The following is a 26,086-nucleotide window of genomic DNA, read 5'->3' on the forward strand; positions in this document are numbered from 1 at the left end:
GATCATGGGGAAGGCCAGTGAATGTTTTGTGTCTCAGAGTTCTTCTCTATGAAACTGGGATAATAATTCTGCCTGTCTCATAGGGTTAATGTGAAGACTAAATGAGTTAATGTGCCTAGCACACAGCAAACATTACCTAAGTATAAGCTGTTAGTATTGTTACTGTCTGAGGAGTGACTCTTGTCTTAAACATTCATAATGTCCATTTAAATATGGTATGGTAAGCTGGGCACACCACTAGGGATCAATTTCTGACAGTATCTGAGGCCATTTCCTCCACCTTCTGAGCAACACAGGGGCTCCTGGAAGGGTTAGGAATAAACAAAATCTCCAGGACACATGCCACAAGCTCCATGCATTAGCAGCAGCTTCCAGAGCTGGCCACAGCAACCCATCAGTGAGCATGGTTACCACTGGCCTCTATGCAGAAAAGAATGTGAGGTGCAATGGGCAGCCTTCCAGGGACCCAAGAAGGGAGACCTCATCCTTTCAGGATGTCCCTGGCTTCAGATAAAACACTTCCTGTGTTCCAGTTCACAGCTGGCAGGGCCATCGGCAATGACTGATTGCAAAGGATGAGCTGTTGAAAAGATGTGTGAGTGAACCAAACACCAGCTAGATCAGGCAAAGAGTGCAGTCAGGAGGCTGGGAGGAAGACCATCACCTGTACAATGGTTTGTTCTGCACCTACTAAGGACTTGGCCCTGGGCCAGGCATTCAGGAGGCAGCGAAGTTAGTAACAGTAGCAGCTCACCTGTATTCCCTCCTTCTGAGTCCTCTAACAGCTATGATCTCTTGATCTTTAGCACAATCCTATGACACAAGCAGGCCTCATTTCTTGCATTTAAAGACGGGTAACAGAAGAGACCTGTTCAAAATTACAAAGTGTAGCAGAGGCCAGATACTTGGCCAAACTTGTTCCCAAGCTTGCTCACTTGGATACCCAGCTAGGCTATATTTCCCTGCAAACCTTGTGTCTGGGCACAGCCACGTGACCGAGTTCTGACCAATGGAATAAACGAAACACTGGTAATAATGACGTATAGCTTTGCTAGGCCTAGCCCACAAAAATCCTCCCAGCAGTCCTCCGCTTTTTTTTTCCCTTCTTGTCAGTTAGCAGATGCAAACTGCCTGCAGAGGATCCTGAGGACGCAGGGATGACGGAGCCACATGATGGAAGGGGCCTGGCTGGCCTCCTAAATAACTCACTGAATGTGAGAAATGAGCTTCTTTTGCATTAGGCCATCTAGTTTGTTTCCCCACCATAGTCAGTCTACCTTATATACACAAAGAAAAACCAGAACTTGGGTTTTAAAGGCATTCTCCTCTACGGCTGGTAGTTTTTTCTGCTGCTGCTGCTGCTACTAAGTTGCTTCACTCGTGTCCGACTCTGGGAACCCCACAGACGGCAGCCTACCAGGTTCCTCCATCCTTGGGATTCTCCAGGCAAGAACTCTGGAGTGGGTTTCCATTTCCTTCTCCAATGCATGAAAGTGAAAAGTAAAAGTGAAGTAGCTCAGTCGTGTCTGACTCCTCATGACCCCATGGACTGTAGCCCACCAGGCTCCTCTATCCATGGGAGTTTCCAGGCAAGAGTACCGGAATGGGTTGCCCTTGTAGTTTTTTCTACCCCATTCCAAACAAGCAAACAAACCTTCTTATGGCTGTAGGGTCTTTGGATTTTACCAAGCACTTGGATGAATAATGGGCAGTTTCTTTCTCTCACACCGCTAACCACTGGACTGCCTCTCATGTTGTGTAGGAAGCTTTCAGATGAGTTGCTTTCCACAAAGGTGGTAGTCAATGAACTTTAGGTGAGTGGCACCCATACACAGTATTAATTGTAGCTTGAGACTTCATTGAGCCTACAATCTAGCTGGAAGGATGAGAATCACACCTGCAAAACCAAGAAACATCCTAGAGGGTGGGGCCTATACCGTCCAAGTGGTAGAAGAGGGGTGAGCAGGCAGGGGAGATCTCCTGGTCTCCCCCATCCCACCTCACATCCTTGCTTGTCTGTAAACAAAGTTACACTGACGGTGTGCCAATACCGGCTGGGTGCTCTGCCTCCTTACTCCAATTAGTTCTCACAAGAGCTCTGCCGGGATCCAAGCGGTCCATGGATATTCAATCTCTAAGGCCCCATGATTTGTATACTACAGAGCCTGCAATCCTCCCCTTTCGCCTGTGCCCTCCTTCCAGGCACATCTCTCTCCCCAGTTTCCAGCTGCCCTTGAAGGAGTGGTGCTGGTTATCCCTCTAAGGGCATCCTGGCCTTTGACAATCAAGAACCACAGAACCAGATCTCCTGGGAACACCTCGGTTTTCAAGGCATCCTCTGCAGAAGAGTCCCATATTCAGCTGAAGGGTGTAGCAGGGCCCTCGATACATAAGCTAGGAAGTCCCTGAGACAAGAGGGCTGAAGGTTTGCACAGCTGGAGGCCCCGGGGAAAGGTCTGGCAGCAGCTGAAACTAACTGACCCCATCTGGAAACAGAGCCTCCTCAAGGGACATGGAGGGAGGAAAGGAGACAGGAAGTGGCTGATCTGCTTGTTCTCAGGAAGCTGCAAGGCCTGAGAGACGCTGTTCCCTGGAAACCAAAGATCTGCTGTTTCTCAACACGTGCTCCTGGGACCCCTGCATCACACTCACCTGGCAAGCTGGAAAAGAGGATTTGGGAGCCACAAATGTAATGAATCCAAATCCTGGGAAACAGGAATCCACATGTTAGACAAGCTTGCCAGAGAGTTCTGATCCCTAGTAAGGTTTAAGAAGAGAAAATGCCACTTACTGAAACAGTACTAGCTAGTTCTTCCTTAGATGCCCTACTCATTTCTGCCATTTTGCCCATCAGTGACTCATAATCTCAGGAGAAAAATAATAAAGAGGTTACTAACTATTGAGATGTTCAAGAAGTGTACCATACTCTTCTAAACACTCTGTATGTGTCTGTTAGTCACTCAGTTGTATCTGACTCTGCAGCCCCATGGATTGCAGCCCACCAGACTCCTCTGTCCATGGGATTCTCCAGACAAGAATACTGGTGGGTGGCCATTCCCTTCTCCAGGGATCTTTCCAACCCAGGGATTGAATCCAGGTTTTCCTGCATTGCAGACAGATTCTTCACCGTCTGAGCCACCAGAGAAGCCCCTAAGGTCCCACAGGGCAGGTATTAATATCACTGCTCTTCCACACCTACTACTCTCGCTATGGGTAGCTAATGATTATGCATGCTGTCAACATGCCAGACATTGTTCTCTAAGTGCCTTACAAATATTATTTTATTCCTCATAACCTCCTTATAATAGAAGGATGATTATCATCCCAATTTTGTAATGGTGACCCTAAAGCACAGAGAAGTTTCGTAATTTGTCCAAGGTCAACATAGCCAGCAAAGGGCAGAGCCAGGATTTGAACCCAGGCAGCACATTCCAGAGGCCACACCCTTAAAAAGAGGTTCAGTTCAGTCAGTTCAGTCGTTCAGTCGTGTCTGATTCTTTGCGACCCCATGGACTGCAACATGCCAGGCTTCCACGTCTATCACAAACTCCCGGGGTTTGCTCAAATTCATGTTCATCAAGTTGGTGATGCCATCCAACCATCTCATCCTCTGTGGTTGGAGGTGGTTTGTTTTTTTGTTTTGTTTTTTTGCTAAAAATAGGTTAGCAAACTACAACCCACAGGCCAAATCTGGCTAAATCCAGCCTACCACCCATTTTTGTAAATAAGATTTTATCAGTACACACTTACACTCGTTCAATCATGTATTGCAAATGTCCACTTTCACACCACAACCAGAGCTGAGTAGTGGGGATTGAGACCAAATGGACTGCAAAGCTGAAAAAATTTGATACTTGGTCCTTTACAGAAAAAGTGTGCTGTTGTTCCCTGCCCTTAACCACTGTGGAATACCCTGAGATCAGCATGAGCGTGCAGTGTGAAGGTATGCCCACAGTTAGAAGGGAACTGTCAACCACAAACTGGCACTTGCCCAGAGGGTTCACCAGCAACTGAGCAGCAACAGCAAGGGCATGCGCCATCTGCCTCTGCAGATTGAGCCCTGTGCTGCTGCAGCCGCCGACCTTCAACACCCTCTGAGGGGAATTCAGGGTAGGGAGTGAGGCGCTCTGTGCTTGAGGGATTTAGTGCTTTTCTAGATATGAAGAGATGCAAGGATTGGGATCACAAAATCAGTTCCTAAAAATATCCAGCTACCTGAAGTTCTGTTCCTATGTGTCTCTGATAAACCATAACTTTCCAGCTCTGCATGGCTGTATACACCCTGTACTGCCATAGGTGCCAATGCCTCCCGCCTGGCCCAGGGAAGATACTCCATTAATATTCACTGAATGAATAGTATAAGCATATCATACTGTGGTAAGGCCAGTCAAGTCTAGAGAAACAATTAGGTTGACCCCACCTGGGAATGTCCAGTCTTTCTGCTGCACTTATTACAAGACTTTAGGGGTCTCCTTGCCATGATAACCTGTCCTATCAGCCTGAATTAATTTGAAGGTTTAGAGTGTTTTGAGGATGTCTTAATTGTCTTTGATCCCAGTATGCTGCCCATCCCAACTTAGAGTATCTCAATGGTCTCCATCTAAACCCTCCATCTAAGGGTTAGTCTCAACCTCAGGCTAAACTGCTTTGCCCTTGACCCTAGAGATCAGGGTCCTAAAGCCTTAAGACCTAGTCTTAATCAAAAGAATGATGATTTGTAAGTTCGAGAATGCTGGTTAAATTCTGGCTGCTTCTCCATCAGCTGTGTGACCCTGTACAAGTTTCTTTACCTCTCTGAACCAACCACAAGCTTCCTAATCAGTGCCATACAGTTTACCGCAGGGACAGGACTCCTGCAGAGCTGCCCCACCACACAATAGGCCTCAGAGGATGGACCTGATTCTTTTATGATGATGATGGAGACAGTTTAGAAGAGCTGTCTGCCAAAAGACCCCAAATCCATTATGCATGTTTTATCTTTGTGCTCCCAGGGTCTTGAATAAACAATGTCTTCATCCAGCTTTTAAAAGACACTAATTCCGCCTCAGAGTAACCATCCCCTCCCAACCCAGCTGAAACTTGGCCGGCTCTATGCCTGGCTGCTGGCCTGAATTTCCAAACACTGTTGGTTTAGCATTTCTCAAATGTACCCCATTAACACTAGGCACTGGTCAGCTCTCCCTCCTCTCTGAGCTCAGGTCTGACCGGCACAGTGAGAGGTGGAGCCAGCAGTGTGAGGCCAGCCTGCCTGGCTCGCCTCTGTGAAGCAGGTTGGTGCTGGGGTTGGTCTGCCTGGGACTGGGGGCACCTGTCAGCACTTTGCATGAGGGGGTGCACGCAGGTCAGATGCAGACACAAGCAGTGTGCTCGGAGACCGGGAGAAAGCGCAGTGGAATGAGGGGGGTCTGGGAAATGCGAACAAAATATATTCTCCCAGTTGGCACTTGAGGGGAAAAAACAAGACCTTGAACGAGGCTTAGCAAACAGCCACTACTCTGGGAAGCAGGAAAGAACTCTGCCCTGGCATGCTCTCCAGCTCACTTGCTGTGTGTCTTTGAGCAAGGTACTTGCCCTTTCTGTGGCACTTTTATTTAAAGATAAATGGATTAGACTCGGCCACATTTTCAAACTCTTGCTTGGCAGTAGAATTCTTTTTCAAACAAAATTTTACTTGGAATTTTAATATAGAAATAGATGAAAGTGGGATTGATTCTCTGTATAAAGATGGCAGGAGTGGAAAAAGCGGGAGCTGGAATCCTGCCTGCTAATAAGCCTTGCTAATAATCTGAAAGAAACCAGGAGGTACCTCTGTGGAAAGGTTTGAGAACCATATGCCATGATAGATGATCTATAAAAACTTCAAGCGCTGGCAGCTTCTGATTCTGGCAGCTTCAGCTGCTACTGCTAATAACGGTAACTGTTATTGTTGTGAAGTCGCTAAGTCGTGTCCAATTCTTTATGACCCCATGGACTGCAGCACGCCAGGCTCCCTGTACATCACCATCCCTCGGAGCTTGCTCAAACTCATGTCCATCAAGTCGGTGATGCCATCCAATCACCTCATCTTCTGTTGTCCCCGTCTCCTCCTGCTCTCAATCTTCCCCGGGATCAGAGTCTTAATGGTAACGGCTTTTATTTATTGAGCACTTCCTTTGTGCCAGGGCTGGACTTGACTTCTATCTTATTTACTTTTAGAGTCAGTAGAGACTCCTGATTCCGAGCCCTGATTCAAATCCCAGCTTCACCAATTTAGCAGCTGTGTGACCTTCGGCAAGTCCATTAATCTTTCTGTGCCTCAGATTCTTCATATGGGAAATAGATTGTTCTGAGTATTAAAACAATTAATCGCCATAAAATGCTTAGAACAGTGCCAGGTACATAGTAAGCAACCTATGTTAGCCACTTTTCTCACAACTAAATAAATTGTTATATCTAATTTTTATAAGCACCACTCTGTTTCACAGATGAAAGGAATTGAGGCTCAGAAAGGTGAAGAGTGCACCCCTAGGTCACACAATTAATAGGTGATGGAAGGAAAACCTGAATTCAGGTCTGCTCAGCTGTGCAGCCTATGGTCTTAACACTTAGACAAAACTCTAGAGTTCCTGACCCTACAAGTCAGGGTCCTGGTCCTAGTAATTTGCTTAAGGACTTCCGAGCCTAGAAGGAAGGATATTTAAAGATGGCTACAGTAATTTATGCTTGCAGGAGTTATGGTGTCAGTAGGGTTAGAGTCTGAACACCTTACTGAACGCAAATTCCAAGCAGAAAAAAGGCGTTTGGTTGCCAGAGCCCAGGGCTAACTGATGGTCTTTATTAGAGAAAGGACATAGGCAGCCCCAAGCTAGAGCACAGAAGAGTGGAGAACGGGCTGATTTTCAGCCCCCACTTGGAGGGCACCAGATAGGCCTTTGAGCAATGCACAAGCTGTACAACCTTACACAACGACCCTTACTCTTCCCCTGCCTCAGAATTTGGTGGAGAGCAGCTCAGGAAGAGACTGAATTCGGCTGGATGAGAAAGACAAAGACTAGTCTCAGCCCTGCCCTGATACAGCTCTGGCTGAGGAGAAGGAGCAAGGAGGCAGCGCAGTCAGGAAGCTCTGTCTGATCGCTCAAAGCAAATGCAAGCCACACAGTCACTTTATCTCTTTGTGCTTCCTTCTTTCTCACAGAAGGTGGCAATAAAAGATGGCTGTATGGCTCTCTCCGGGTAGCTGAATGGGAGCCAAAGCATCATATGGTGAACAAATGCTCTGATTGCCCACTGCAGAGCTGCCGCTGCACATTACTAAATGGCACCAACCTCTCCTCTCACCCCTGATCCCTGGAAATGAATAGCTACCCACCCACCCAGAAAGCCCCAGTATGCTGCCACCAACAGAGGCCCAAACACCGGCTCCAGAGTTAAGAGAAATCAGAGTGCGTGGCATGGTTGTATGAACCTGGCTTTAAATTCAGACAGAGCTGGTACAAATGGCAACTCCACCCCTCATGCACAGTGAGACTTTGGGTAAGATACTGAACCTCTCTGAGCCCAAATTTCTCATCCATAAAATATAACTTATGTACTGACCATGCAAGGAGGATTATCCGTAATAAATGCAAAGTGCCTGGTATGGTACCTGAGACACAGTGAATGCTTTAAATAGCTATATGCATAGTGCCTTCACTTATTCAATGAAGACTGACTCCCAGCCTGCTGAGAATCAGCCACAGTAAATATGATGGGGGAGGGTTAAGTTGTTTCCCTGAGTGCCACTTCGATCTGAAGGGTGAGCAGGAGTTTTCTAGCTGAAATGGGGAGGAAAGAACTTTCCAAGCAGAGGGAACAGAATATGTGAAAACCTGTGATGGAAAAGAATAGGGACAAGGCTGACGCAGAGAGAGCAGGAGGAGGCTAGCAGGGTGGGCAGGGACAGACCACACAAGCTACAGTAAAGATTTTGGTCTAAGAGTACAAGGAACATATTAAAGGGTTTTAACTGATGAAGTGACACAGTCAAATCAGTGTTTTAAGAAGCTCACTCTAACAAGAGTATATGCTGTATGATTCCAACTTTATGACACTCTAGAAAAGGCAAAACCATAGAGACAGAAAAACAAGATTAGTAGCTGCCAGGGGTTAGGGAGGAGAGAGGATGAATAACCAGAGCACTGGGGATTATTAGGGCAGTAAACTGTCCGGTATGATGCTATAATGGTGGATATATGTTATCTATTCATCAAAACCCACAGAATGTATGACACCAAGAATGAACACTAGCGTAAACTACAGGCTTTGGGTGATAATGATATTTCAGTGTAGCCTTGTCAGTTGTAATAAACGTCCCACTCTGGTGGCGGACATGGATAATGGGGCAGACTTGTGGTGGGGAGGACAGGGGGCATACAGGAACTCCGTGTACTTTCCTCTCTATTCTGCTGTGAAGCTAAAATCTCTCTAAAAATATAAAGTCTATTAATTCAAAAATAAATAATAAAAGAGAAAAAAACTCAGTCTGGCTGTGGTATAGAGCATAGACTGGAAGCCAGCAGGGGAGACCACAGGGCTAGGTTTTTCTGTTGTCTTGCTGGGTTCCCTGGGGACAAGTTATATAAGCTCTGAGAGCTCCAGTTTCTCCGTCTGTGGTACAGGGACAAGAATATAAAGTGACACAAGGTATAGGACATGTGTTGGGTTCACTCTGGCAGAACGTGAAACAGTGAGCTCAATCCTGGGAAGACAGTGTCAGGATCCAAAGCTCTTTGTCGGGGGACAGTGGGTATCCTCTGATGGTGTTCCGTAGCAGGTAAAAAGTCTCAGTGTCTACTGCCAAGGGCAAAAGTATTTATAAGAATGTATGGCCCAGGGCTAAAGCTGTGTTTCATGCTTTGGGGGAAATAAATTATAGTAACAGCTAAGATTTACTGACTACTAACTACATCAGTTCAGTCCAGTTGAGTTGCTCAGTTGTGTCCGACTCTTCACGACCCCATGGACCGCAGCATGCCAGGCCTCCCTGCCCATCACCAACTCCCAGAGTTTACCCAAACTCATAGTTTACCAAACTAACTAACTACATCACAGGTCCTATTATAAGTCCTTTTATGAATTAGTGCTTTTCACTAGGACCTACTATTATCTCTGTTTTATCTGGGCAAACTGAGGCACAGAAAGGCCTATCAGCTTGCCCAATGTAAGTGACAGAGCTGGTTTAAAATAAAATGAAGGGGGAATTCCCTGGTGGTCCAGTGGATAGGACTCTGCACTTCCATTTCAGGGGGCACAAGTTCAATCCTTGGTTGAGGAACTAAGATCCTGCATGCCGCATGTCACAAACAAAAAAAAGTTATCAATTAAAAAAAATTAAAATCAAAAGATACAAGCCCATGTTAATTGCGGAAGTAGGTTGTGTAAGCATAGAACCGTCATGAAATGGCATAAAATAGATTAGCTGTGACCAAGGACCCAATCTCGGGGAAGCAGTATGGTAGAGCCCTTACAGCCTTGAGTTTTGAATTAACCTTCCTGGATTTAAACCCTGGCTCCTCCACGTTCCATGTGACCTCAGGCAAGTTGTTTAGTCACTCTGTGACTCAATTTCTTTATCTGTAATATAGGAATAGCAACAGGCCATAGAGTTTTTAATCAATGTATGTTTCAGAACAAAGAAGGACAATACAAACTTCTAAAAGAGCAAGGCTGGGGTTTCAAATGGGGGTGGGACTCAAACCTGGCACCCAACCCACAGTTATCAAAGGCCACGCTAGAGACCAGTTTGAAGCAACGACGAAAACATGACCTCTGCCCTCAAGGACCTCCCAGTCTGGGTGGGAGGATAGGTACAAATGCAGAACATAAAACAAATGGCAAGATGTAAGAATCAGTTATTCAAACAAAATGGTGCTAGTCACCACACTAGCCAGTAGGGATGCAGTGACTGGCAAACAGACAAGATCCCTCCCCTCAAAGAGCTTATAGGCAGGGACCACAGACAGACACAGCAGCAGTGCTGACTGCTGTTCATTAAAATATAAAGCATGGAGCGGCTTAGAGATCCACAGGGGAGGTTATTTCAGATAGGATAATCAGAGAAGGAAGTGGTGGCACCTGAGCAAAGCCAAAAGTCATGTGGAGTGAGCTGTTTTTATATCTGGGAGAAAAGCCGCCTCAATTGTGTCCGACTCTCTGCGACCCCATAGTCTGTAGCCCATCAGACTCCTCTGTCCATAGGATTCTTCAGGGCCACCAGGGTCCTCTGTCCATGGGATTCTCCAGGCCAAGAATACTGGAGTAGGTTGCCATGTTCTCCTCCAGGTGACTTTCCTGACCCAGGACTGAACCTGCATCTCTTGTATCTCCCGCATTGGCAGGTGGGTTCTTTACCACTAGCGCCAGCTGGGAAGCCCTTCCCAGGCTGAGAATAGCAGGTGCAAATGCCCTGAGGAGAGGAGAATACACGTGACCTGTTTAGAGAATGGCACAAAAGAGGAGGACTGGTGTGGTTCATGGGAAGGAAGGGGGAGACAGAGGAAGTCTAGACTACAGGGGCCTACAGAGCATAACCACGACTGTGAACTCCACTCTAAGAGAGATGGGAAGAACTCGTGGGCTTGGCATCTGATTTCATTTCGGAAGAATCACTCTGGCTTCTGTGTGGAGAATGGATTGAATGGGGCCATGGTGAATTAAAGTGTCCTCAAATTCTTTGCTGCTCCTTTCATCAACTGGTGGGGTCTCATTAACTCTAACTGCCTCTGGCCCTGTCTCTGACCACTAGCATGTGGCAGAAGTGAGGCTATGGAACTTCTAACTCTGACCTCTTCAGATATTAATATTTACAACTTCTATGCCTCTTGTAACTTGTCCTTTTGAAAAGCAGTTGCTATATGAGAAGTCTGACATCCTGAGACCACACTGCTTTGAGGAAGTGCAATAGCCACGGGGAAGAAAGAACACGTGAAGGAGCGTCGAGGCACCAGAGACATATGAAGGTGACAGGACTGTCCAGTCCAGCCCAGCCAGAGGGCAGGCACAGAACTGCCTGTCCCTGCCCTACCCAGATTCCTGACCCACAGGCCACAAGCAAATAAAACGACTGAGGTTTTAAGCCATCAGGTTTTGGGGCAGTCTGTTACACAGCTACTGATAATTGAGACAGGGGCAAGGAGGCTAGTGAGATGGGTACTGCAGAAATCCAGGTAAGGGAATGAGGCGATTTGGCCTAAGGTAAGAATGGTGGGGTGTGTGTGTGTGGGTGTGGGGGTGGGGGTGTGGGGGGGGGTGGGGGTGGGGGTGGGTGTGTGTGGGGGTGTGTGTGTGGGGGGGTGTGTGTGTGTGTCAGTCGCTCAGTAGTGTCCAACTCTTTGTGACTCCCATCTGCACCCCACCAGACTCCTCCGTCTACAGAATTCTCCAGGCAAGAATACTGGAGTGAGTAGCCTATCCCTTCTCCAGGGGATTTTCCTGACCTAGGGATGGAACCTGGCTGTCCTGCATTGCAGGCAGATTCTTTACCATCTGAGCCACCAGGGAAGCAGGAATGGTAGTGGGGAATAAAAAGTGCTGACATGAGAAAAAGTTACACACCCATCACCATCAGGAGCAACTCAGGGATCTGGAGACCCCATAACCCACTGGGCATGGTGCTGCCTGCTTTCTCTCTGCCAGTCCCTCGTTCAATGAAGGGTTGATTGTCCAAGGACTGACTTCCTTGTAAGAAACTTCACTGCCATCAAGACAAACTACAGAAGGTAAAGAGATATAGTCCAGAATGCCCTCAAATAGGCTTAACAGCACAGAAAAGCTCTTTATTAGCAAAATGAAGACATGTCCCAGAAAAACTGTTCATCTTAGCATAACAGCTAATGTGTATGCTCTATTTCATAATTTAGCAAGCATGCTCATACCCATTGCCTCTGTTGATTCCATCTACTCTCCTATGAAGTTGGAAATGCCACCCTCAAACACAAATGAGGAAACACACTCAGAAAGGAAGCAATGACTATTCTATAGCCCCACAGTCAGTAACCAGTAGAGCTAGACTTTGAACCTGTAACCTCTCTACGCAAGTTCAATTTTTTTATGACTGTTCTAAAATTTCCACACTTATTTTAAAACCACACAGATTAATATCAAAGGATCGTTCCATGTTAGTTGTCTGCTTGCAGCTCTTCCTCACAGGCTAGGTGTACAATGGACTTTAAAGCAGCGTCCTTGGACTCCTGGTTTTGAAAGCTTGTAGGCAGAGCTTGACAACATACAGATTCTCGGGCCACACCCAGGAAACAGACTTTCTGGTAAAGGGGCACAAGCATCTGTGATTTAATAAATAAGCAGGAATGGGGAGAGGAGTCTTAAAATATTCGCCTTCATGGGAAAGGCTGAAAGTTACTGAACTGCTGGGTCAATCAGCCATCAGGAAGCAGACAGACATGCTTAAATGAAGAGACAGAGTCTGACTGTAAATGGATTGCTCCCCTATGCTGTCTGCATGAGGAAGGGATCCTAGACAGTCTCCTCCTTCCCCTCCACCAGACTCACCCTGGGAGTCAGGAAAGGAAGAGTGTGCAGGACGAGTCGTGGGGTGGGAAGACGAGGAAGGGGCAGGCTGAATATCAGCAGAGCACCCACTGTTTCAGGCATTAGCAGACCTTCCCATTTGGCCCTCAAAGTAGGCAATACTTCCATTTTACACTTGCAGAATGTGGGAGTCAGGAAGTGAAGTTACTTGGGCAGTCATACAAACAGTGAGTCCAGATTCAAACCCAGGGCCACCTAGCACCAATGCTAGTGTTGCTTCTGGTATCAAGTTCTGCCACGCAGATGGAAGGGTAGTGTAATATAAAGACACGGGAGTCTGAACCCCATACTCCTGCTCATTCTCTGTGTGACCATAGACCTAGGCCCTACCCTTCTCAGAAAGTATCCCTTCATTTCATTCAAAAAGGGGATCAAATTACCTGCCACTGAGAAGTTCCCAGGTACTCAGCAGCTTGTTAGTAAAAGGTGATTGTTTCTGAATGAGAAACAAAATGCCCAAGTCAAAAGGGTGAAGTGAACATTGGGCAATTTCTCCCCCGTAGATAGTGCCAGGCTGGGAGCAGGTGCCCGGGAGGGCAGAGTGGGACTCAGCACTGGAGCCATTCCTGGGAGTGGCAGCAGCAAGGGGGAAGGAAGGTGCATGTGGGGAGGGCAGGGGCTCTCCGAGGGCCTCCCAGGTCTCTTGTCCCCAGTTCTATGATCCTGGGAAGCAGGAGCCACACTGTTTTTCCCCATCAGTGCACCGCTCCCTCTCCTGGGGGAGTTGGCAGATCCGCAGCTGGCCTGTTGGCTGGAGGCGCATGGGCAGCAGAGCCTGGCATTTCTTTACAGGCTCTCACTGTCTCTCTCTTGTGCTGCTTTCTTCCCGTTCCCACGCCCCACCTCTGCAAGTCCCCAGGGATTCTGCTTTCTCCTGCAGTGCTGAGGGCAAAGGCCCTGGACGATGAGATAGACCGGGCCTTCCCCCTCCAGGGCTGCTCCGCCGGGACCCTCAATGCCTCATTGTCTCTGGCCTCCCAGACCCCATCCCCTCCCGGGAAGAGAACGCGGTAGGCGGTGTGCTGGTCAGCAAGTCCATGCCTGGTGCAAGCTGGCTGGAGTCCTCTCACTGGTGAGCTTTTTATTTTGCAAAGTTGTGGGATTCTTATTCATTCGACGAGTCGGTCAGTCTTGAATGCCTTCAGCAAAGATTTCGGCACTGTGCCAGGCGCTGGGGGTACCACTTAAAAAAACAGTCCTTAACCTGATCCTCGAGGAAGGTCTAGTCAGTGGGAAGCATGAGAAGTAAACAGCAATTACTAATCTCGTGGAGCGATCACAGTAAGGGATGAGCAGTAAAGACAGGAACACAGAGCCATTAGTTAAGGGCTGTTTCATTCCTTCATTCACTGAACAAACAGTTACTGAGAAACTGATATGCGACAGGCACTGTTCTAGGGGCTGAGAATACAGGGAAAGCAAAACAAAGTCCCTGCCTACAGGGTCTTCTCTTCTAGAAAACAATACAATAAAATAAATTACATAATAGCATACCTTATCTATATCTGTAATATAATCAATACATTATATATTCAATAAATAATATTGATAGATTGTATTAATATAATACACATTATAATAATCATAACATTAACATTATTAATGTGCTTCCCAGGTGGCACGGGTGGTAAAGTACCCGCCTGCCAATGCAGGAGACGTAAGACATGTGGGTTTGATCCCTGGGTCAGGAAGATCCCCTGGAAGAAGGCATAGCAACCCACTCCAATATTCTTGCCTGGGGAATCCCATGGACAGAGAAGCCTGGAGGTCTACGGTCTATGGGGTTGCAAAAGCTTGGACACAACTGAAGAGATTCAGCACACATGCATGCATGCCCAAACTAATTACATAAAGCGTACAATTGGTATTTAATAGTTAACATTATATAATAATATTACATTAATATGTTGTATTAATGTATCTAATCTATTAGCTATCAATCATCTATATATCATCCATCTGTTTATTTACCTATCCACAGTTTCAGGCAGTGACAACTGCCTGAAGGAAAATACTACATAGTTGAGCTTCGACTGTGGGAATGGTATGGTCTGGCAAGGTCTCTCTGAGGAGGTAGCATCTGATCAGATATTTCAAAGGAATTAAGAGTGTGTCGTAGTGACATCTGGGGAGTGCTTTAGGAGAAAGAAAGAGCAAGTACAAAGATTGTCCCTGAAAGGTACAGACACGGTCCTACCCACTTCATGTGTTTCACTCTCGGAACTAAGTGGGTTTCCCCACTTTACAGATGGGGAAACCAAGAGCTGGGGAGGTGGAGACACTAATTCAGGGCCTCTCAGCTTGCAGCAGGGAGAGCTGAGACCCACCCCAGGTGGTCTGCTTTGCCCAGGTAAGGGGACTTTCGGCTGTGAAGCCACCTACCTGGGCAAGTCCTAGATGCTTCTTTGCAAAGAGCAGGGGTGCAAAATTCAACTTTGCGGAAGAAGGCAGAAAAAGGCACACGGGTAAACCAGGCTGATGGGGGTCTCGCCTTCCTCCTTGGCCTCTTCTGGCCCCAAAGCCAGTGTGTGCACTGGCTCACACTGGTGCACACCTGTGTGCACATCCATTCAGAGTCAAGAGAGAGAGAGGGCAGCGCCTCTCCCAAGTCCACATGGCTCACTCTGCTCACATTATTTAGGTTTCTACGCAGGTCTACTCCTACAAGAAGTCTCTCCTGATCACTCACCTCAAATACCAATCACCTTTGAACTCTTCTTGGGCTTCAGCCTTTGCTCACAACCTGCCATTAGACTGTATATTTGTTTTCTAATTTGTTGTCAGTTTCTGTAGCTTAAATCTCAGCTCCACAAAAACTATTGTCTGTCTTGTCCACTATTATATTCTCTGTGCCTGGAAAATCTTCAACGAGTGAAAGAAAGGAAAGGAGGAAAGCTCAGTGAGTGTGTAGCCACTTAAGAGAATTAAAGGAAACACTTTTCCAAACAGACACAGGCACCAAGAAGGGAGAGCAGAAACTGAGCTCTTTGTAATTTGCTGGAGGGTACCTGGCACTCTAAATTTGCTCAATAAATATTTGTTGCATGAATGAATATCCGGAATTTGAAACTCCAAGTTCAGGAAGCTCAGAAGACTTTGAGCAATTATGTGTGAAATAAACATGATTTTATAATATTCTTTGATGAGACGTCTGAGAATTCTCAGGACAGAGGTTCAGGATGGAGAACTGATCCTAACACAAAAGGATGATTTGGACAAGACATCCTCCTCCCTGACCCCAGGGGCCGGTCTGTAAACTGAGGACGCACAGAAAATTCTAAGGGATTCTTCTAACTCGGGACCTCTAAGATTCTGTAAAGTAACTTTTCCTCTGGGCCAGGCCCACACATCTCCATCTTGCCCCAAACATTCTCCCTGGAAACACTAAAGCTAGAGCGGGTACGGGGGTAGTTTCTGAGTCTTCAGTGCCTCTCCTCAAGTTCTTGTGTACTTATGCTTGCTGGCTCCCTCTCTTCAACCCTCTCTGAGGTCTGACCTTCTAATGAGCAGAGACACATTATCAGCCGCCGTGGTTTGAACGGGTGCCTGTAATTTAGTGTTGCCTAATGCTGGACACTGAGAGCTGGGCTTGTGTAATTAGGCTGGGGCCTCATTAACGTCTGCCTCCTTGGGTGTTTTTCATTCTTGGTTTCTCCTATCCTGTATTTTGAATCCCATCTGGCTGTATGGACACGGCTGCCCTTTTTTTATTGCTCCATTGTGAAGCCAGGATTGAATCTGGGCCCAGAATGGCCACAACCATCCACAAAGCATGAATCTTAACATGCCCTGGAATGGCCCCTGCTCTGCTCTCTAAATACAATTATGCAACTTTACTGAGAACCTGGGTTGTCTGAGTTGCTCTTGAGCACCTCGAGCTGGCTGGCAGTTCACTCTTAGTTTGGGTGTTTGACAGAAACCAGAGTAAGGGGTGCTATCAATTTAATTACTACAATTACCCATGATTTAGCCAATTCATGTGTAATACTTTACCATTTACAAAGCACTAGTAGAACCTGGCCTTGAGCAGAGAAGTGGGCTGTTTTGTTTACCGGAGATTCCTAAGAGAGTTATTCTCTTCTGGCACCCGCCTGCCCCCACCCCATTCTTCACTGCCCTGCTCTGAGCCCCGGGAGACTGAACTCTGCGGATAGTTGTATTGGGCTCTTTTGCTCACTGGGCCAAAATGAGGCCCAAGCAGGAAACTGGAGGGCAATGGTGCTTCTTTCTAGTGCCCACCCTGCTTCAGTGCCAAGACCTTGGAGGTAGTTAAGTTCCTAGACAACTACCGCTTCAATTACATGGCTCTCCTGCCCAAGTATAGATGAAACCTTCCAGACTGAGTCTATTATTTCTACTTCCTCTCCTTGTCCCTTCATCCCTAATGATGATAATGGCTTCTTGATGTTGTTATTGGATGCCCCATGTTCCCTGACTCCCAATATTCTTCTATAAGTGATTGCTTCATTAAAATCTCTTTATTTAAATTATTTGGGGGTGTATTCTGTTTTCTGCCTAGTGCCTGTCTGATACAATTCTTAATATCTGAAATGGAGCCTGGAACATAGAATAGGCCCTTAATAAACACCTATGGGATGAAGGAATGAACAAACTTTCACATATAACATCTCATTTAATTCTTTTGAAACTATGTAAAATAATACAATCAACTTTTATAGATGAAAAAGCAGAGAGAGATAGAATCTCATATCTGAGCAACAGATTTCTGAAGAAGAGCAACACATATTCTGTACCCTAGATGAGCCTAAGCCATACTCAGCACCCAGGAGAAATCTCTACTTCCTGCTGTTTCCTGCACAGACCCAGAGTCCACTCAAGTCAGCCTGGGGTGGGCTCAACAGGACTGGTGCTGAGGAGTGGACAAAATTTATGGATTTAAAAACATTTGGGAACTCACTTGGCATAAAATCAGAGACCTGGATTCAAATTCAAGCGCTTTCTTCGAAAACGTGTATATGTTTAAGGTGCACAGCGTATTTTGTCATGTGTTTAAGATGTACAACATGGTTTGATATATGCATACATTATGAAATGAAAACCATGATCAAATTAATTAACATATCTATCACCTTACATACTTAACCCTTTTCTGTATGCTAAAAAAACACTTAAGATATAATCAGTAGATGTCAAGTATACTATACATATACATATGGAGAAGGAAATGGCAATCCACTCCAGTATTCTTGCCTGGAGAATCCCATGGAGAAGTCCATGGGGTCGCAAAGAGTTGGACACGACTGAGTGACTTCACCTTCACCTATACATATACTATAGTCAGCACACTGTACATGAGGTCTCCAGAACTTATTCATCTTATAACTGAAAGTGTAAACCCCTTGACAAACATCTCCCCATTCCTCTCACTGACCAGACACTAGTCACCACCATTCTATTCTTTGTTACTAAATTGAAAATTTTTTAGATTTCACATATAAATGAGATCATGCAATATTTATCTATCTCTGACTTAATTCACTTAGCATAATGTCCTCTAGGTCTATCCATGTTATTGCAAATGGCAGGACTTCATTCTTTTTTAAGGCTGGAAAACATTTATACACACACACATAAACATACATATATGTAATTTTGTAAATCCATCAATCCACTGATGGACATGTGGATTATCTCCACACCTTGGATACTATGAATAATGTTGCAATAAACATAGGAGAAGAGATATCTTTTCAACATAATGATCTTATTTCCTTTGGATATGACCCAGTTGTAATTTCTGGGTCATACAATAGCTTTATTTTTAATTTTTCAAGGAAACTCCATACTATTGTCCATAATGGCTGTACTAATTTACACTCCCTCCAACAATCCACAATCTCCTTTTGCCACATCGTCAACCACACTTATCTTTTGATTTTTGATATCAGTCATCCTAACAGGTGTGAGGCAGTATCTCATTGTGCTTTTCATATGCATTTCCCTGATGATTAGTGATGTGGAGCAGCTTTTCATAGACCAGTGGCCATTTATATATCTCATTTGGAAAAAAAATGTCTGTTCAGATCTTTTACCCATTTTTGAAATTAGGTTATTTCATTCTGCTATTAAGTTTTTATGAGTTCTTTATATATTTTGGATATTAACCCCTTAGAAAAATGGCTTGCCTTTTCATTTTGTTGGTTTCCTTTGCTGTGTAGACTTATTTTTAGTTTTAGATTAGTTTTCTTCCTGTGATTTATTTCTGGTTTCATATAACTGTGGTGTGAACAAATATCTGATATGACTTTAATCTTAAATTTGTTAAGACTTGTTTTGTGCCTAACATATAATTTATTTGGAGAACGTTCCATATGCACTTGAGAATGCATATTCTGCTGCTCTTGGATGGAATGTTCTGTGTATGTCTGTTGGGTAGAAAGCGTCACTACATACAAAGCTAGTGGAGGTGATGGAATTCCAGTTGAGCTACTTCAAATCCTGAAAGATGATGCCGTGAAAGTGCTGGACTCAATATGCCAGCAAATTTGGAAAACTCAGCAGTGGCCACAGGACTGGAAAAGGTCAGTTTTCATTCCAATCCCAAAGAAAGGCAATGCCAAAGAATGCTCAAACTACCGCACAATTGCACTCATCTCACATGCTAGTAAAGTAATGCTCAAAATTCTCCAAGCCAGGCTTCAGCAATAAGTGAACCGTGAACTCCCTGATGTTCAAGCTGGTTTTAGAAAAGGCAGAGGAACCAGAGATCAAATTGCCAATATCCGCTGGATCATGGAAAAAGCAAGAGAGTTCCAGAAAAACATCTACTTCTGCTTTATTGACTATGCCAAAGCCTTTGACTGTGTGGATCACAATCAACTGTGGAAAATTCTGAAAGAGATGGGAATACCAGACCACCTAACCTGCCTGTTGAGAAATCTGTATGCAGGTCAGGAAAAAACAGTTAGAACTGGACATGGAACAACAGACTGGTTTCAAATAGGAATAGGAGTACGTCAAGGCTGTATATTGTCACCCTGCTTATTTAACTTATATGCAAAGTACATCATGAGAAATGCTGAACTGGAAGAAACACGATTGCCGGGAGAAATATCAATAACCTCAGATATGCAGATAACACCACCATTATGGCAGAAAGTGAAGAGGAGCTAAAAAGGCTCTTGATGAAAGTGAAAGTGCAGAGTGAAAAAGTTGGCTTAAAGCTCAACATTCAGAAAATGAAGACCATGGCATCTGGTCCCATCACTTCATGGGAAATAGATGGGGAAATAGTGGAAACAGTGGAAACAGTGTCAGACTTAGCTTTTTGGGCTCCAAAATCACTGCAGATGGTGACTGCAGCCATGAAATTAAAAGACGCTTACTCCTTGGAAGAAAAGTTATGACTAAGTGATAGCATATTCAAAAGCAGAGACATTACTTTGCCGACTAAGGTCCGTCTAGTCAAGGCTATGGTTTTTCCTGTGGTCATGTATGGATGTGAGAGTTGGACTGTGAAGAAGGCTGAGCGCCGAAGAATTGATGCTTTTGAACTGTGGTGTTGGAGAAGACTCTTTTTTTTTTTTTTAATTTACTTTTATTTATTTATTTTTATTTTTATTTTTTATTTATTTTTTTTACTTTATTTTACTTTACAATACTGTATTGGTTTTGCCATACATTGACATGAATCCACCACGGGTGTACATGCGTTCCCAAACATGAACCCCCCTCCCACCTCCCTCCCCATAACATCTCTCTGGGTCATCACCGTGCACCAGCCCCAAGCATGCTGCATCCTGCGTCGGACATTGACTGGCGATTCAATTCTTACATGATAGTATACATGTTACAATGCCATTCTCCCAAATCATCCCACCCTCTCCCTCTCCGAGTCCAAAAGTCCGTTATACACATCTGTGTCTTTTTTGCTGTCTTGCATACAGGGTCGTCATTGCCATCTTTCTAAATTCCATACATATGTGTTAGTATACTGTATTGGTGTTTTTCTTTCTGGCTTACTTCACTCTGTATAATCGGCTCCAGTTTCATCCATCTCATCAGAACTGATTCAAATGTATTCTTTTTAACAGCTGAGTAATACTCCATTGTGTATATGTACCACAGCTTTCTTATCCATTGATCTGCTGATGGACATCTAGGTTGTTTCCATGTCCTGGCTATTATAAACAGTGCTGCGATGAACATTGGGGTACATGTGTCTCTTTCAATTCTGGTTTCCTCGGTATGTATGCCCAGCAGTGGGATTGCTGGGTCATAAGGTAGTTCTATTTGCAATTTTTTAAGGAATCTCCGCACTGTTCTCCAAAGTGGCTGTACTAGTTTGCATTCCCACCAACAGTGTAAGAGGGTTCCCTTTTCTCCACACCCTCTCCAGCATTTATTGCTTGCAGATTTTTGGATCGCACACATTCTGACTGGTGTGAAATGGTACCTCATTGTGGTTTTGATTTGCATTTCTCTAATAATGAGTGATGTTGAGCATCTTTTCATGTGTTTGTTAGCCATCCGTATGTCTTCTTTGGAGAAATGTCTATTTAGTTCTTTGGCCCATTTTTTGATTGGGTCATTTATTTTTCTGGAATTGAGCTGCATAAGTTGCTTGTATATTTTTGAGATTAGTGTTTGTCAGTTGCTTCATTTGCTATTATTTTCTCCCATTCAGAAGGCTGTCTTTTCACCTTGCTTATATTCTCCTTTGTTGTGCAGAAGCTTTTAATTTTAATTAGATCCCATTTGTTTATTTTTGCTTTTATTTCCAGTATTCTGGGAGGTGGATCATAGAGGATCCTGCTGTGATTTATGCCAGAGAGTGTTTTGCCTATATTCTCCTCTAGGAGTTTTATAGTTTCTGGTCTTACATTTAGATCTTTAATCCATTTTGAGTTTATTTTTGTGTATGGTGTTAGAAAGTGATCTAGTTTCATTCTTTTACAAGTGGTTGACCAGTTTTCCCAGCACCACTTGTTAAAGAGATTGTCTTTACTCCATTGTATATTCTTGCCTCCTTTGTCAAAGATAAGGTGTCCATATGTATGTGGATTTATCTCTGGGCTTTCTATTTTGTTCCATTGATCTATATTTCTATCTTTGTGCCAGTACCATACTGTCTTGATGACTGTGGCTTTGTAGTAGAGCCTGAAGTCAGGCAAGTTGATTCCTCCAGTTCCATTCTTCTTTCTCAAGATTGCTTTGGCTATTCTAGGTTTTTGGTATTTCCATACAAATCTTGAAATTATTTGTTCTAGTTCTGAGAGTCCCTTGGACTGCAAGGAGATCCAACCAATCCATTCTGGAGGAGATCAGCCCTGGGATTTCTTTGGAAGGAATGATGCTAAAGCTGAAACTCCAGTACTTTGGCCACCTCATGTGAAGAGTTGACTCATTGGAAAAGACTCTGATGCTGGGAGGGATTGGGGGCAGGAGGAGAAGGGGACGACAGAGGATGAGATGGCTGGATGGCATCACTGACTCGAAGGATGTGAGTCTGAGTGAACTCCGGGAGATGGTGATGGACAAGGAGGCCTGGCGTGCTGCGATTCATGGGGTTGCAAGGAGTCTGACGTGACTGAGCGACTGAACTGAACTGAACTGAACTGATAGTTCAAGCTTAATGTTCTTATTGATTTCTTGTCTGAATGATCCAGTGATGACAGTGGGGTCTTGAAGTTCTCTATTATTATGGTATTGCTATCTACTTTTCCCTTCATATTTGTTAATATTTGCTTCACATTTTTATGTGCTCTAATGTTGGGCACATATATATTTACAATTGTTGGATCCTCTAAATAGATTGCTTTTTCATCGTATAATGTCAATTTTGTCTCTTATTACGGTTTTTAACTTAAAGTCTATTTTGTCTGAAATCAGCACAGCTACCCCTGCTCTGTTTTGGTTCCTGTTTGCATGGAATATCTTTTTCCATCCCTTCACTTTCAGTCTAAGTATGTCTTTAAAGCTAAAGTGAGTCCCTTTTAAGCAGCATCTTTTTTTTTTTTAATTCATTCAGTCATCCTATGTCTTTTCATTGAAAAATTTAATCTATTTACATTTAAATTAATTATTTAAAGTATCATTGCCATTTTGTTTATTATTTTATTTTCTTAGGCCATCCTCTATGGCATGTGGGATCTTAGTACCCTGAGCAGGGATTAAACCTTCACCCCTTGCATTGGGAGCATGGAGTCTTGAGCACGGGACTGCCAGCGAAATCCCTGCCATTTTCCTAATTGTTTCTTGGTTGGTTTGCAGTTTCTTTGTTCCTTTATTCCTCCTTTGCTGGTTTCCTTCATGATTTGATACTTTTCTATGCATGCATGCTAAGTTGCTTCCGTTGTGTCCAACTCTTTGTGACCCTATGGACTGCAGCTCTCCAGGCTCCTCTGTCCATGGGATTCTCCAGGTAAGAATTACTGAAGTGGGTTGCCATGTCTTCCTCCAGGGGATCTCCCCAACCCAGGGATCGAACCCTGGATCTCTTATATCTACCTGCACTGGCAAGCAGGTTCTTTACTACTAGCAATACCTGAGAAGCCTACTTTTAGTAGTTTGCTTTGAATTATTTGTTTTTCTGTTTTGTGTATCTCCTATAGGGTTTTGCTTTATGGGTACCATGCTGCTGCTGCTGCTAAGTTGCTTCAGTCGTGTCCGACTCTGTGTGACCCCATAGACGGCAGCCTACCAGGCTCCTCCGCCCATGGGATTTTCCAGGCAAGAGTACTGGAGTGGGGTGCCATTGCCTTCTTTGTATGGGTACCATGAGGCTTACATAAAACATTTAATCGTTACAACAGTCTATCTTAAGTTATCAACTAAACAACCTAACTTTATTTCCATATAAAAACTACTCTTTTACTTGCCCCTCCCTATAGTCTATGTTTTTGATGCCACAATTTATATCTTCTTATTTTGTATATTCATTAATGAATCATTGTGGCTATTGTTATTTTTAACACTTTTGCCTTTTAACCTTTTTACTAGACTTAAAAGTTATTTACACACCACCATTACAGTATTAGAGTATCCTTGAAAAGTGAAAGTGAAAGTTGCTCAGTCGTGTCTGACTCTTTGCAACCCCCTGGACTATACAGTCCATGGAATTCTGCAGGCAAGAATACTGGAGTGGGTAGCTGTTCCCTTCTCTAGGGGATTTTCCCAACGCAGGGACTGAACCCAGGTCTCCCACATTTCAGACGGATTCCTTGCCATCTGAGCCACCAGGGACGCATTCTTAACCTGACCAAACACTTACCTTTATCAGTTTTACTGGGGCTTCTATGATGGCTCAGATGGTTAAAAAAAAAAAAAAAAAAAAATGCCTGCATTGGAGGAGACCCTGGTTCACTCCTGGGTTGGGAAGATCCCCTAGAGAAGGGAACAGTTGCCCACTCCAGTATTCTTTCCTGGAGAATTCCAAGGACAGAAAATCATGGAGGGCTACAGTACATGGGATCACAAAGAATCAGATATGACTGAGTGACTAACACTTTCACTTCATCAGTTTTGTTTTCATTTTACTAATGAGTATCTTCCTATTTTTCTAAGTTCCCACTGTCTAAAATTCAGATTCTTTGATCTCGATATTTGTCTAATGGTATTTTTCTGTACTACTCATAATGTATACTACTTTAATGCCTCTCTGTGTGCATGCATGCTATGTTGTTTCAGTTGTGTCCAACTTTTGCAACCTTATGGACTACAGCCTGCCAGGCTCCTCTGTCCATGAGATTCCCTGGGCAAGAATGCTGGAGTGGGTTGCCAGGCCCTCCTCCATGGGATTTTCCCAACCCAGGGATCAAACCCGTGTTTCTCCTGTCTCCTGCAGGCAGGTTCTTTACCACTAGCACTACCTGGGAAGCTCTTTCTGCCTCTTTAAGCAGCTCTAACTACAAAACAGTCTTCCCCTTATCAAAGAGGCAGTCCAGTAAGTGGTGACACAAACACTATGGGACCAAGTACCTAGGCCTGAATCCTAGTTTTGCCCCCTTACTGGCTGGAGACCTTGATTCCATTACCCAACTTCAGTATTCTCATCTGGAAAATGTGGATGATAATAGTACACACTTTACAGGGCTGTTGAAAGGATGAAATGAGTCAATACATGTTAAGTGCTTGGGACAGTGCCTAGCACATAGGAAATGCTACAAAGTATGGGTTACATAGATAAATTTCATGAATTCTGTATGTGCAAGTCAAGCTGGCTTCATCAAAAAGGATTTTTTTTTTCTGGCTCTAGTTTGGAGATGAGCCTGGAGTCAAGGCCTTGAACAACATCATCAGGTCATTGACTCTTATTCTCTGTCTTTGCTGTGTTTTCCTTTGCTTTTGCTTAATTCTTAGCAGATCCTTCCCTCCAGCACAAACAGCCATGGCCACCAGCAGCTCCAGGAGACCATTCCACTGGCTCAGCAGCCCCAGCAGAACAAATATGTATGTCACCCAAGAATTCCAGCAAAGGTCTCACATGAATTCTCACTGACTTGGCTTGGGTCCCAGGCTCTCCCTCCTAAACAGTGTGATATTCTGATTCTAGGCAAGGGAGAAAGTAAGGGAATTCCAGAGAAACATCTACTTCTGCTTCATTGACTACACTAAAGCCTCTGACTGTGTGGATTGCAACACGCTGTGGAAAATTCTTAAAGAGCTGGGAATACCAGACCACCTTACCTGTCTCCTGAGAAACCTGTATACAGGTCAAGAAGCAACACTTAGAATTTGACATGGAACAATGGACTGGTTCAAAATTGGGAAAGGAGTAAAACAAGGCTGTATATTGTCACTCTGCTTATTTAACTTATATAGAGTATATCATGTGAAACCCCAGGCTGGATGAATCACAAGCTGGAATCAAGGTTTCCAGGAGAAATAGCAACAATCTCAGATACACAGATGATAGCCCTCTAATAGCAGAAAGTAAAGAGGAACTAAAGAGGTTCTTGATGAGAGTGAAGTGAGTGAGTGAAGTTGCTCAGTCGTGTCCGACTCTGAGATCTCATGGACTGGAGCCTTCCAGGCTCCTCCGTCCATAGGATTTTCCAGGCAAGAGTACTGGAGTGGGTTGCCATTTACTTCTCCAGGGGATCTTCCCGACCTAGGGATCAAACCCGGTCTTCTGCATTGCAGGCAGACACTTTACCATCTGAGCCACCAGGGAAGCCCTGGTGAGGCCCCTGATGAGGGTGAAAGAGGAGTGAAAAAGTTGGCTTAAAACTTAACATTCAAAAATCTAAGATCATGGCATCTAGTCCCATCACTTCACAGCAAATAGATGGGGAAAAGTGGAAACAGTGACAGATTTTATTTTCTTGGGCTCCAAAATCACTGCAGATGGTGACTAAAGCCACAAAATTAAAAGTTGTTCACTCCTTGGAAGGAAAGCTATGACAAACTCAGACAGCATATTAAAAAGCAAAGACATCACTTCGCAGACAAAGGTCCATATAGCCAAAGCTATGGTTTTTCCAGTAGTCATGTACAGATGTGAGAGTTGAACCATAAGTAAGGCTGAGCACCCAAGAATTGACATTTTTAAATTGTGGTG

General features: G+C 44.5%; 1 protein-coding gene across 2 annotated transcripts in view; it reads right to left on the bottom strand.

Annotated features, from left to right (window-relative positions):
* SYN3 (synapsin III) overlaps positions 1–26,086 on the bottom strand; it is a 447,307-nt gene that overhangs the window by 361,666 nt on the left and 59,555 nt on the right. Inside the window, exon 4 of one of the 2 annotated variants that reach the window (XM_068970769.1) lies at positions 9,115–9,117. The exons of the other annotated variant lie outside the window; for it this stretch is intronic. Within the exon in view, the coding sequence (XP_068826870.1) occupies positions 9,115–9,117 (3 nt within the window). The remainder of the gene's footprint in view (positions 1–9,114; positions 9,118–26,086) is intronic. 2 annotated transcript variants of the gene reach the window in all.

Source organism: Capricornis sumatraensis, chromosome 4 (assembly GCF_032405125.1).
Source record: "Capricornis sumatraensis isolate serow.1 chromosome 4, serow.2, whole genome shotgun sequence".
Lineage (NCBI taxonomy): Eukaryota > Metazoa > Chordata > Mammalia > Artiodactyla > Bovidae > Capricornis > Capricornis sumatraensis.